Source organism: Anthonomus grandis, chromosome 5 (genome assembly GCF_022605725.1).
Source record: "Anthonomus grandis grandis chromosome 5, icAntGran1.3, whole genome shotgun sequence".
Classification (NCBI taxonomy): Eukaryota; Metazoa; Arthropoda; class Insecta; order Coleoptera; family Curculionidae; genus Anthonomus; species Anthonomus grandis.
The window spans coordinates 28333319-28345007 of NC_065550.1; the positions used below are offsets into that span (position 1 = coordinate 28333319).

Genomic DNA, 11689 nt, shown 5'->3' on the forward strand with positions numbered 1-11689 from the left:
TTGATCCCAAGAAGAATATATTAAAAAAACTTATACTAGGAATGACTTATATAGAAAAACGTATACTCATGCTTCTTTGCAAATAAAAAAGTAATTATTCGTATAATCTGTGAACCATTGCTGACCTTATTTACAGTTACAATCCTGTTCAGCATACAATTTCTAAACGACTCTAGCCTGACGCCCGCTTGGTCCAATCTACTAATAAGAATATCATGGTCAACAGTATCGAATGCCTTTCTCAAGTCAAGAGACACTAGAGCGCTCACTTCTTTTGATTTTTAGCTGTAGAGCAGATATTAAATCTGTAAGTGTTATCTCTATGTCACTCGCTTTGCGAAAATCGTAATAAGTTTTGAATTCATGTAGATATTTTAACAAGCGATCATTAACACAAATTTCTGTAGTCTTGGAAAACATAGTTAGTATTAATACTGGTCTATAGTTTGATGCCAAGCAAGTATCACTACTCTTAAGAATAGGGCGTACTCGAGCTATCTGATTTTATCTGATACAGATGCATTTTCAAATGAAAGGTTATAATTTTGGCTAAAATGTCAAAACACTTATTGTCTAATTTACATTAGCAACTGTGATGCCATCTACTGCACATGTCCGGTCCAATACTTAGACAGAAGTTGTTAAGAGCATCTGCTATAGCCTGGTCATCGGTAATTACTTTATTAGACTCTTTGAAAACCGAACTGAAGTTATAATCTTTTCGTTTCCTGTCTATGATTTTATTTAGGATACCCCAAGTTTTTTTTCCAATATGTATGTTCTCTCTAAACTTTTTGTTATAAAATCTTTTTTTCTCACTTTTTAACTGTTTGACCACCTTAATTGAATATTCTTGACGTTTGCTTTTATAAAATGCATGCTACCAAAACATGAATTTTCTTTTTATATGTCTAACAATTAGTTTCAGATGGTCCGTCTTGTTCCCTATAGATTTAGTTTTTATATATTATGCTATGTTAAGGATTAAATTCTGTTATGAAAGTGCTGAGTGATTATGCGGTTCTTCAACCAACCTTTCAATTTGCGCAACATTTTAAATAGGAATAATATCTGAATTTTCTGATTTTTTAGCATATATATTCTGGAGTTTTTTAGCCACACAAATGTATAGCCCTTAAGTTTTAATTCTAGGGCCTGTTTATACAAAGTTCTAACTTCATTTGGAAGGTCCGCATTTGTGACAATGTTGTTATTTGTTGCTCCCATATTACTGTCAGAGTCTGTTATTATTCCCTTGCTTTTCCCTTTTTCTAAGATTAACTTTTTAATTTCTTCATTTTTACGAGATAATAAAATCAGGGTTTCTGCTCTCCAGTGGCGAAGCGTACGAGTAGACAAGGTAGACACTGTCTACCCAAAATTATCCAGTTATTTGTTATTAATTTATCACGTAATTATTTGATGTAATTGTTGAATTAAAATTAAAAAAAAAATTAACACAGAACGTAGCCTCTCCTTACTATTATTAAATAGTATTATAAATAGTTATTTAATAGTTATTATATTAAATATTATTAAATCTAAACATGATTAATCCAAAGCCTGGCGCACCAATTAAAATAAAAATGCAGGGTTGACACCCAATTAATGTATACGAGCCTCAGGAAGACACATTGATATTTGTCTTCCGAAATTTGGAGCATCTAATCGAACCAAATACACATCAAACAGGTGACAGCGGTCCTGCCGCAACAGTATTCAGCCTATTACGTCTGCAAAATTTTGTCGCGGGAAAGACATTCGAGCTTTTGTCTATCGTTATATCTTAAGTCGACCAGCTATTTTATTATGCTGTTGAGGGTTATTGTTTATGGACATGCTTGATCAGGTCGGCCGCAATACATCTTCAGTTTTGTTTTGATGAATCTGCATTTGGCATTTGGTGCGGGCGCGTGCTATAGTAATTTAATAATTAGTATTTTTATTTTTGGGTGTATAGAAAAGGTTTTTTTAGTGGTTATTTATTAACGACTGTTCGATATTGGCAATTGTATTTTAGTTTGTATTTATGATATTATAGATTTATAAGTTATGGTTATACCTATGTTATGTTTTTTTGTAAGTTGTATTTATTTTTATCTATCTATCTTTTTATGCTAGTAGTAATTATTTTTTTCTTTTTTATATCACTACATAATTTTTCTCTTTGAGTTAATATTTCATGCGCCTTCATTCTCTATTTCATTAAATTGAATAATATTGAATACACATTCCTTTCTAATTAACGATTTTTATTGTTTGTCTACACGAAAAAAAATTCACGCTTTGCCACTGCTGCTCTCAGAAGTTAAGCTTTCTTTATTATCGCAGCAGAATGGCAAGATCAAGCTTCTCTAAAACTTTTGGATCTTTTCAGTTTGTTTTTCCTTTATTGGGTTTGGAGGTATCTGGAAAATTATTAAATTTTTCTTTACCTCGATTTTCCCTACTTTTATTTTGAACTTCTTTATCTAATATTTCTACTCACCGCTCTGTTTTTCGTTGTGCTTTTGTTTTCATCAGTGAACCTTTCAATAGATTTTCTTAGGTCCTCTATTGCATTTACATTGTACATAGACATTTTAGATTTATTTATTTATTCGTTTTTGTTGTATCTATTTATCTGTTTCTCCAGTCTATTTACATACACATACTTTTATATTGTACATAGACATTTTATAGATGTTTTTCATTTGCTTATTTATATAACTATTAAAAAATTCTGATAGACGCCAAAAGGTCTAAGTTACCGGTGCGTCTATTATAAATATCTCTCTCTATTCGCCATAATATGTTAGAGAATTTTCCATCTCTTATTTAGATATTTAATGATATCGCTATTTGATGGATTTTTGGGAGAGAATTCCATAGACACGCGACAAGCGTTTATTATTTTTCAGCGACTTTCCATGTTGTTTGTTTATTTTGCAGTTTTCAGTTTCCATTGGGACATTTAGAGTTTTACTCCAAGGATCTAGTGTTTTTACTTTACCAAATACATAAATATTAATAACTTTTAACCGGTTGCAACTGCTATAATTACGAGAGCGCATATAAACGCGTTTCATTTTTATAATTGGCTATTAATTTACTAATTTTGTTTATATGTCTAAATGTTGAAAAACAATAAAGCATGATTTGATTTGTCCTCATTTAGTCAATAAATACGAGAGAAACTCAGCCAACTTAATACAATAAGCCGCGTTTTCCGGGCGAACAATCTGGCAACAGGGTACGAACCTGCGCGAAAGTAGAGCAAGTTCGCTGGATCCGAAGAAGACCGCTCGATAATTAGATTTACGGGGGAGGATCAAAGCGTAGCCCATCTAATTGAATCTGTTGAGTATTTAATTAAAAATCTCTGAATTGTGTAGGCGGCATATACTCCCTTTAAATAATTTAATGAAAGAATATATATGATATTAAATAAAAAGAAAGGTTCAGAAAGCGGAGAAAGGTTATTAGGAAGCGACGTCGTTTCCCTAATTAAATATGTTACCCTTTAATAAAGTGTGTTTTTTTATTAAAGTTCTTAATAGGATTATCGTATAGGGTCAATGCGTTCGCCACCGGTTAAATTAAAAAATCAATTAATTAAAAATCTTTGCGGTAGTAGAGACCTATTAAAATTCAGAAAGTGGTAAGGATATATAACATATAGGAAAATCTTCCTATAAAAAATAATATATAATAGGTATTCTTCTGTATACCATAGGATATAAGATAAAATTTTGGGTGCCCAAATATGTATTACAAAATATTAATAGAATTTTGTTCTAAAAACACTTTGTGTGAGGCCATAAGAGGCCTTTTTTTAAAGACACAATTTCTCCAATTATGAAAATTCTTGCATTAAAAATGACACTTTAAAAATTTCTTAGCGATGGCGAAAGGGTATTTTACTTTTACTTCCTCTGCTGCCCATTAAGGGATGTTTGGGTTCACTTATTTTGACCATTTTTTCCTATCTCTAGTGGTGTGAATTTCTCCTGTGGTGCTTATTCCTGTCCAATGATTGATATTTTGAACCCACGACATCCTCTTTCTGCCTAAACCTCTTCTTCCCTCTATTTTTAATTTTATAAATAGCATAGCTGGAGCAAAGTGTACTTTTCATTGCCTAACACATATCCCATGTATCCGGTTCTCCTGCGTTTTATCGTGCCCAGCAATTCGCGTTCTCTTCCTATAGTCCTCAAAATTTCCTCATAGTTTTCTTGTGGTCCATCATATGACTTCTTTAGATTCTTCAATAGATCCGTATTTCCAATGCTTTCAGCATACATTCAGCACACATACACCGCATACACAGCAGTGTACGAACCACACGTAACATTTTGTGAATCTTATTATTCTCAGACTTGTTTGTAAAGACTTTCTTGATTTCTACCTCTGAGGACCAGTCTTCACATAACCAAGTCCCCAGATAGTTAAACTTTTTTACTCATTCCATGTCTTCATAATTGGACAAATTCGTATTCTGGAACGCATCTAATTTGGCAGTAATTTTGTGAATTTTGTCTTTTTTATGTTGATGTTAATTCCCATAAGTTGACGGTGCGTTCTTTCTTTTTTGTATTTTACTATACAATTGTAATCTGAAACTGGATGATAAACAGTGCAACGTATTAATAAAACTTTGTACTAATAAATAAAAATAATTTGTACAAAAAACGCTGCATGATCCTTGGTTAAGGCCTCGCACCACCACGGAATTCTGCCAGTTATCAGAATTTCTCGAACCAATATTAAGACAAATGACAACAATTGAAGAGCAACTATCCAAAATGCATTAAATCCATTTTAGTATCCCTTTTGTTGTGTGGATATGAATACAAGAAAACCCATGTTTTATAAGTACATGGACCGAAAATATGGCTGGTAGTGGGGCTCTTGAGGTATCATCTGCACTTTTGGCCCATCTGAATTACCTGGACCTCCTTAATATACAGAAACTTCGCCTTTTCTGTGACGGGTGTGGCGGGCAAAACAAAAATGCACATGTAATCCATGCCCTTTATTACTTTTTAAAAAAACAATCACCCGAGAGTTTTAAAGAAATAAATATTACCTTTCCAGTAAGAGGACATAGTTTCTTACCTGCCGATAGGGTATTTGGCCGAGTAGAGAAAGTCTTAAGAAAACAAACAACAATCAAGACTACAGAAGAATACAACAATATATAATATATAGCGAGTTTAAAGAAGTAAAATATCTTGGGGAAGACTGACTACTTTATGACATCAAACATGACATCAAGAATTTCTAAAAAAGACTGACGGTATATCCGACATGAAAAGGGCCGTGTTGCGAAAGAATCAAGCTTCACCCATCTCCATAACACTCTTTGAAAACTTTAGGTATGAAAACTTAAGGACTCAATAAACTCAGCTACAAATGGAACTACTTGAACTTGGAAGACTTCTTAAGGAAAAAAAGAAAAAATCTTTAAAACATTTATTGGCTCAAGAGTTTGGTGAAGAATGGAAGCAAGAAGATGAACTGGAATGGTACAAAATTATTTTGGAAACCAGTGGAAATAAAACAGAGGAAGAACAACACGACAATGCTGGAGCTACCTGTGACTGCTTAGAAGAAGATGTTGGTTTACATATTTGATTTATTTGTAATTTTCTTAATAAAATAAGTTTTTCACTAAAATTTCAGATTTTATTAACCTTGTAAATAATATGAAATATTTGTTTTGTACAAAACGCAATAAATCCAAAAAAGAATTGAGCACAAAGAAATAAAATTCCACACTAACCAAGCAAAATGACATAAATCCGCATTCCAATTAAGCAAAACGAATTAAATCCATTAAAAAAATTAACATATCTCTATTAATGTTATACATTTTGTAATTGTAATGGAGCCGCACTTTTTTTGCGATAAAACTGTTTTTAAAATCATTCTTTACAAGAACAAATTTAAATTTTTTCTTTCAAACACTTTTGCTGGTTATTAAGGTTTTACTCAAAATAACATATTATGGATTTAATGCCTTTTGGATAGTTGCTCCTGAATTAATGCTATAATACTCATTTCTTCTTTGACATACCTATCAAACAAACGGCGCAAGTAAAAAAAACCTTTATTCGTTGTGTCGACGTTTCGACCTTTAGATCAGCCTCAACATACTAGATGGGCCATTAGGATCGAATATTACTTAGTTTTCCTTTTGCCACTCTATGCATTCTATGTAAATATTTAAATTTTTTTAAAACCCTTTCTCCTACTGATTTAACATAAAAGTATTACTCTTGTATATTTAAATTTAAGAAAATTGTTTAGAAACTAGGATTTTAAATTTTTTATATTTAAAATTTGGCTTTAAACCCCAAAATTCTCAGGCATCGTTGGTTAAAGAACCAACTAATGGGTAATTGTAAATTAGTGTAATGATCCTATAGAACTCTACTGTGTGAAGTATAATATTTTTAACTTATTTTAAACCCTCTTTCATTTTTTTTATAACATATTCTGTTCACTATTCACAAAATAATTCAATTAACTAAATAGTTCAAAAATAAGTTCAAATTAACTAAATAATTCAATAAATTATAAATATTGTTAAAGGAAATAATATAATGCATATGAGAAGTGGAAAGTGCTTGTGCTTGATAAAAAGCTAACATTTCTAGGCTATATTGATCACCTAAAAACTACGTTATTGTAGATGCAAAATATTTTTAAGTCTTAATGATCTATTTAATCTTAAATAGTGGATCCATACTGAACATCTGCATAAACTGCTAATAAATGGACAACTTTAGCACAGAACAGGCAAAATATTGTATAAGATTATTAATAGTAGCCAAAAGTGCAATAAACTTATAATCCATTCCAATAATTGAAGAAATTATAACATTTAGTTAGGTATTGGTAGAACTAATATTGCGCTACTTTCAACAACCTCCCTATTTCTTTTCAAAATGAAATCATAAAATGTGTTTATCAAAAACTTTAATGAAAAGTATTAGTATATGCTTAAAAACTTTATGTTAACCATCTTCTTCTTGAAATTAGGTCAATAGACTGTTAATTTAAGAAAGTTTTAAAGAAAATATTGGTCTCAAAAGCTTGTTACACACTGGACATATATTTTAATGTAACTAGCTGGAATTAATAGTCTACTTCTCATTTTTATAATTTGTTTGTGTCTTATAATTGATAAGTTTAATTTTTTATGTGTTTTAATGTTGAATTTTCAATAATTTTTTTCCCATTTTTATACTGAAGAATGATGTTCTGTAAACTGTGATATTTGTATTTTATTAGGATTATAATAATGTCTTTAACAAAATAAAAAGAAAACTGGATCTTGTACTATCTAATATGCAAATAACTAATTTAGAACACTGTGGTAATCCAATTCTTGATGAAGATCAGTACCATCCTGCTTTAAGTATGGTTTTACCGATATCTTTGAATCACATAAAAAATCATCATTACATTAACTATGAATATATTTATGACTATTCAATTGGCGGTTGTATACATTATTGAGGGAAGTTAATTGGGCAGAACTTGAAAGGGCTGACAATGTTGACATGTGCACTCATGTGTTCTATCAAAAGGTTTATGAATGCTTAGACCTGGCAATACCCAGAAAGAAAGTTAAAATAGGCACTCGAAAACTCAAAAGTTTTCCAAAATACTTAAGTAGTTTATTTAAGTTAAAGACACATCTGCATAAACAAATTAAAAAAGGCACTGCCAATTTTCAAATTAGGAATGAATATAGTACAGTAAGTACAGTGAAATATCAAACTGCACATGAGCTTCAAACTTATCATGAGAATATCGAGAGAAATGTCAAAACTAACCCAAATAGCTTTTGGGATTTTGTCAGGTCTGGGCGTTCAAGACCTGGTGTTCCGGCTGAGGTATGCTATGGGGAGTGTACTGTTAGCGGTGCTCAGGAAATAGCTGACACATTTGCATTATATTTTAGCTCAGTATTTCAACAGTCTGAAAAACCTAACTTTGATAAATCTAGTGGCAACTTTTCATTCTCCAAGATCTCTGAAATGCAAATTCAAGCAGCGATTAAGAGATTAAAATCAAAAAAGGCCACTGGCAATGATAGTATCCCCTCATACATTTATAAAGGTTGTTCTGATATCTTGTGCACTCCATTAAAAACCATTTTTAATTTGTGTCTAAAAACAAACACATTTCCAGAAGTGCTTAAATACGCTTTGGTTACTCCAATCCTCAAATCAGGAGATAATTCTTTGGTTGACAACTACAGACCAATTAGCGTTCTTAATTCTCTCGCAAAAATTTTTGAAAACATTTTTTACCAAGATATTTTGAGCTCTTTCATGAATAAATTCTCTCAGCAACAACATGGATTTCTACCAGATGCCTCAACTGTCACCAACCTCAGCACTTTGACTGAGGCAGCTGCCAATGCTGTAGATAGCCAAGAGCAGCTAGATGTTGTCTTGACAGATTGTGCAAAGGCTTTTGATAGGGTTAACCATGGGCTGTTGATGAATAAGTTGGGTAAATTTGGTTTCTCGCTGAAAGCATGTAGGTTTACGGTATCTTATCTTACCAGAAGGCCTCAGCAAGTTAAAGTTGGTAAAAAATTGTCAAAAATATATATAGTAACATCTGGGGTGACTCAGGGCAGTAACCTTGGGCCTCTCTTATTTCTAATTTTTCTGAACGATTTGCCAAACTGTAAAAAGCATGCTAGATGTCTCGTGTTTGCTGATGATTTTAAATTATTTATGCACATAACATCTCTTATTGATTGTCTTGAGCTGCAAATTGATTTGAACTTGGTGGCCCAGTGGTTCAGAGAAAATAAAATGTCATTAAACATAGATAAATGTCAAATTCTAACCTTCACAAGAAAAATGCAATTTATAAATTTTGATTACAAAATTGATAATTTATCGTTGATTAGGAAAAGTAAATTTAGGGATCTTGGAGTCTGTTTTCAAACAAATCTCAAATTTAAGCAACACTATGAAACTATTGTAAACAAAGCATATAAGCTTCTTGGTTTTGTAATAAGAAATACAAAACATTTTAAAGAAATAAAATCAATAATAATTCTGTACAACTCACTGGTCAGACCAATCTTGGAGTATGCCTCAGTTATCTGGGCACCTAAAGCAATGGTGCATATTAATATGATTGAAAGGGTCCAAAAAAGATTTTTAAGATACCTGTACTTAAGAACACATAATGCCTATCCTTATATGATCTCCTATAATCTCCTATAATAGTATGCTAATTGAATTTAAAATGGTCCGATTGAGTGTTAGGCGTAATATGAATGATGTCTTATTTATTTACTACATAACTAACAACTTAAAATATAAGAACTGTTCTTTAATTAATCATCTATCATTTGCTGTTCCTAAAATCAATTTGAGAATAAGAAATAACAATCTTTTCCAGTGTTCACCCTCAAGTGGTTCGCCATTTAATAGAATGATGCAAGAATGTAATAATTATATACAAAAATATGATATAGATCTCTTTAATATTAGTATTCGCCAAATTAAGACTGATTTTGTATCATTATCTGATTAATCATTTACTTGTTAATCTGTTCTTTTTGTTTTTGATTTTTAATTGTAAGTAGGTGTATTTTATTAAATGTTATTAGTTTTAGTGTAGGTTTAGTTTCATCATTATTATTGGTTTTCCTTTTTCTTTCTGCAAGTCAGTAAGCACTACCACATATAATTACATTTCAAATGTGTTTTTAAGAGTATAAATAAATAAATTATTTTAACTTATAGCAAGGCTTTGTCAACAACTCTGTGATAATAAAGCTATTTCTTAATTTCAATTTAATGGAAGTTTTTCTGCCAAATATCTTGTACAATAACTGTTTTTTTAAAATTGTCTGCCACCAGTACTCTAGGATAGATAATACCTGTAACTTTAATATCTAAAAATAATTTATTATAATTATAACAGCTTCAACATCAATTGAATTTTGTTAAAAAAAAACTGAATAAAGATACAAATCTTTAAACAGAAACTCATTATAATAGAAGAACATTTAAGCAGACAAATCTTTTTTTAGGTAATAATAGGGGCAAGATTGTAATTTTCTAAAAAATTCAAAGAGTTTTAAGATGTAAATTTCTTTTATTTCCTAGAAATCAGAACAAATAAAAAAATAAATAAAAATATCTTACATTTACAGTCATATATCCTCATCGATCAGTTAAACAGTGCCTAAAAAGCACCAAAAAAAATTTAGTTTTTATTTGAAAGTCATAATATGCTAAAAGAACATTAAAATCCACAAATTTAAAAGAAAATTATATATTAACTCTGATAAACATGAATTTCTGCTATAGTGCTCTAGTTAAACAGAAGAGCACAATCAGAATGAAATTCAACATAAAAAGCCTCATTTGCCTTTACGGTACTAAATTTCCTAGCTAGTTACTGTGATAAGAGTAAAATAAGAGTGAAAGAGCAGCTTCTATTGCTGATTAAGCAACAGTTTTAAAGAGCTTCATCTACTTATTATAAAACATTATTAATTCTTTAATCATCACAAAGATACAAGCTCTAATTTCAATTAATAACTAGACATAGACAAGTTTTAAATGGCTAAACCATAAACGGACACAATACAAAACATGGTTTTATTTTCCCAACGAACAGTACAGCTCCCATCGGTGTTATTGTCCCAGTAACATGAACTGGCTGTATGTAATCCTGCTCCGTTTTTCTGCATTATGGTGCAAGTGACGATGTATTTGTAAGGTTTCATTAGTTTGGTCAGTTCGGAGGTGCAGGCTTCCACAACAGCGGTTGTCCAATTATTTACTTTGTTTTGTTGATAGCTGTTGCCCCCGATGACGGTCTCGATGGCGTCTTTTATTATTTTACTAACGTCGTCGACGACGAACTGGCCCTCCTCTTGCAGGTCTTGTTCTAGAACTTCTTGGTTTGTTTTTTCCATGTTTGTGTTCTACTGCACTAAAATAAACAAAGACTTTCTGCCATATGATAATCGGATATCTAAGGTTTGAAGCTTAGATATATTAGAAGTAAGTGTGTTAACGGCAGGGCTTACCAAAATTTAGAGAATCGCCGAGGAAAAGGGTAGGTTTTGATTATTTTTCTTTTTGAGGAACAGTAATGACCCGCTCCCTTTTCCGGAAATCTGAACTGTCAACAACGAACTGACAGGTCTTGCGACGTTGCCGATGCCTTCAACGTCCGACCTTTATATTTTTCAATAAAGAACATTCAGGGAGTAAATTAGGAGTCAACGACCGCCGTGTTAGCCAAATTTTACGATCTATCATCTTGTTTCTATTAAACACTTCAATGTATCGTTGATGTGAAGCAAACATTTATCCAAGGATTTTGCTACATAGCACAACTATAGAGGGTTCTAGATACATAGCAACTGTTGGTGTTATGCTACCGACACCGACACCTTGAGGTATTTAAGAAGAAGAATAGTCCGGTCTATTTCTTGCTTTACATCATTAATTAGTTCTTTTTTGGGGATTAAGTTGACGTGAGGACATAATGTTGATATAAGCTTAATTTATAAGTAATGAACTTTTCCAGCTTAATGCTAATAAATGAGTTTTTAACTTACCCCCACTGGATAGTAACAGTAAGTTTAATGTAACTACATGTATAAGGTTGCAGAACCTGTCACAAGAAAAAAAGTAAGTTTCGA

General features: G+C 31.5%; 1 protein-coding gene across 2 annotated transcripts; it reads right to left on the bottom strand.

Moving 5' to 3' along the window:
* Positions 1-10289: 10289 nt before the first annotated feature.
* LOC126736238 (dynein light chain Tctex-type-like) lies at positions 10290-11231 on the bottom strand. 2 transcript variants are annotated; one of them, XM_050440501.1, is made up of 2 exons: positions 11069-11231; positions 10290-10971 (listed from the first exon to the last, which is right to left on the bottom strand). In XM_050440501.1, the coding sequence occupies exon 2, from the start codon at positions 10952-10954 to the stop codon at positions 10592-10594; it is 363 nt and encodes a 120-aa protein (XP_050296458.1). In that variant the 5' UTR covers positions 10955-10971; positions 11069-11231; the 3' UTR covers positions 10290-10591. The 2 variants fall into 2 exon arrangements, with proteins under 2 accessions (XP_050296458.1, XP_050296459.1); XM_050440502.1 differs by having other exon boundaries at positions 10290-10987; positions 11069-11187.
* Between the last annotated feature and the right edge of the window lie 458 nt (positions 11232-11689).

What these genes read in the sequence shown, in the direction of transcription:
- LOC126736238 (XM_050440501.1), bottom strand. Translation starts at nt 10,954, where the DNA reads ATGGAAAAAACAAACCAAGAAGTTCTAGAACAAGACCTGCAAGAGGAG.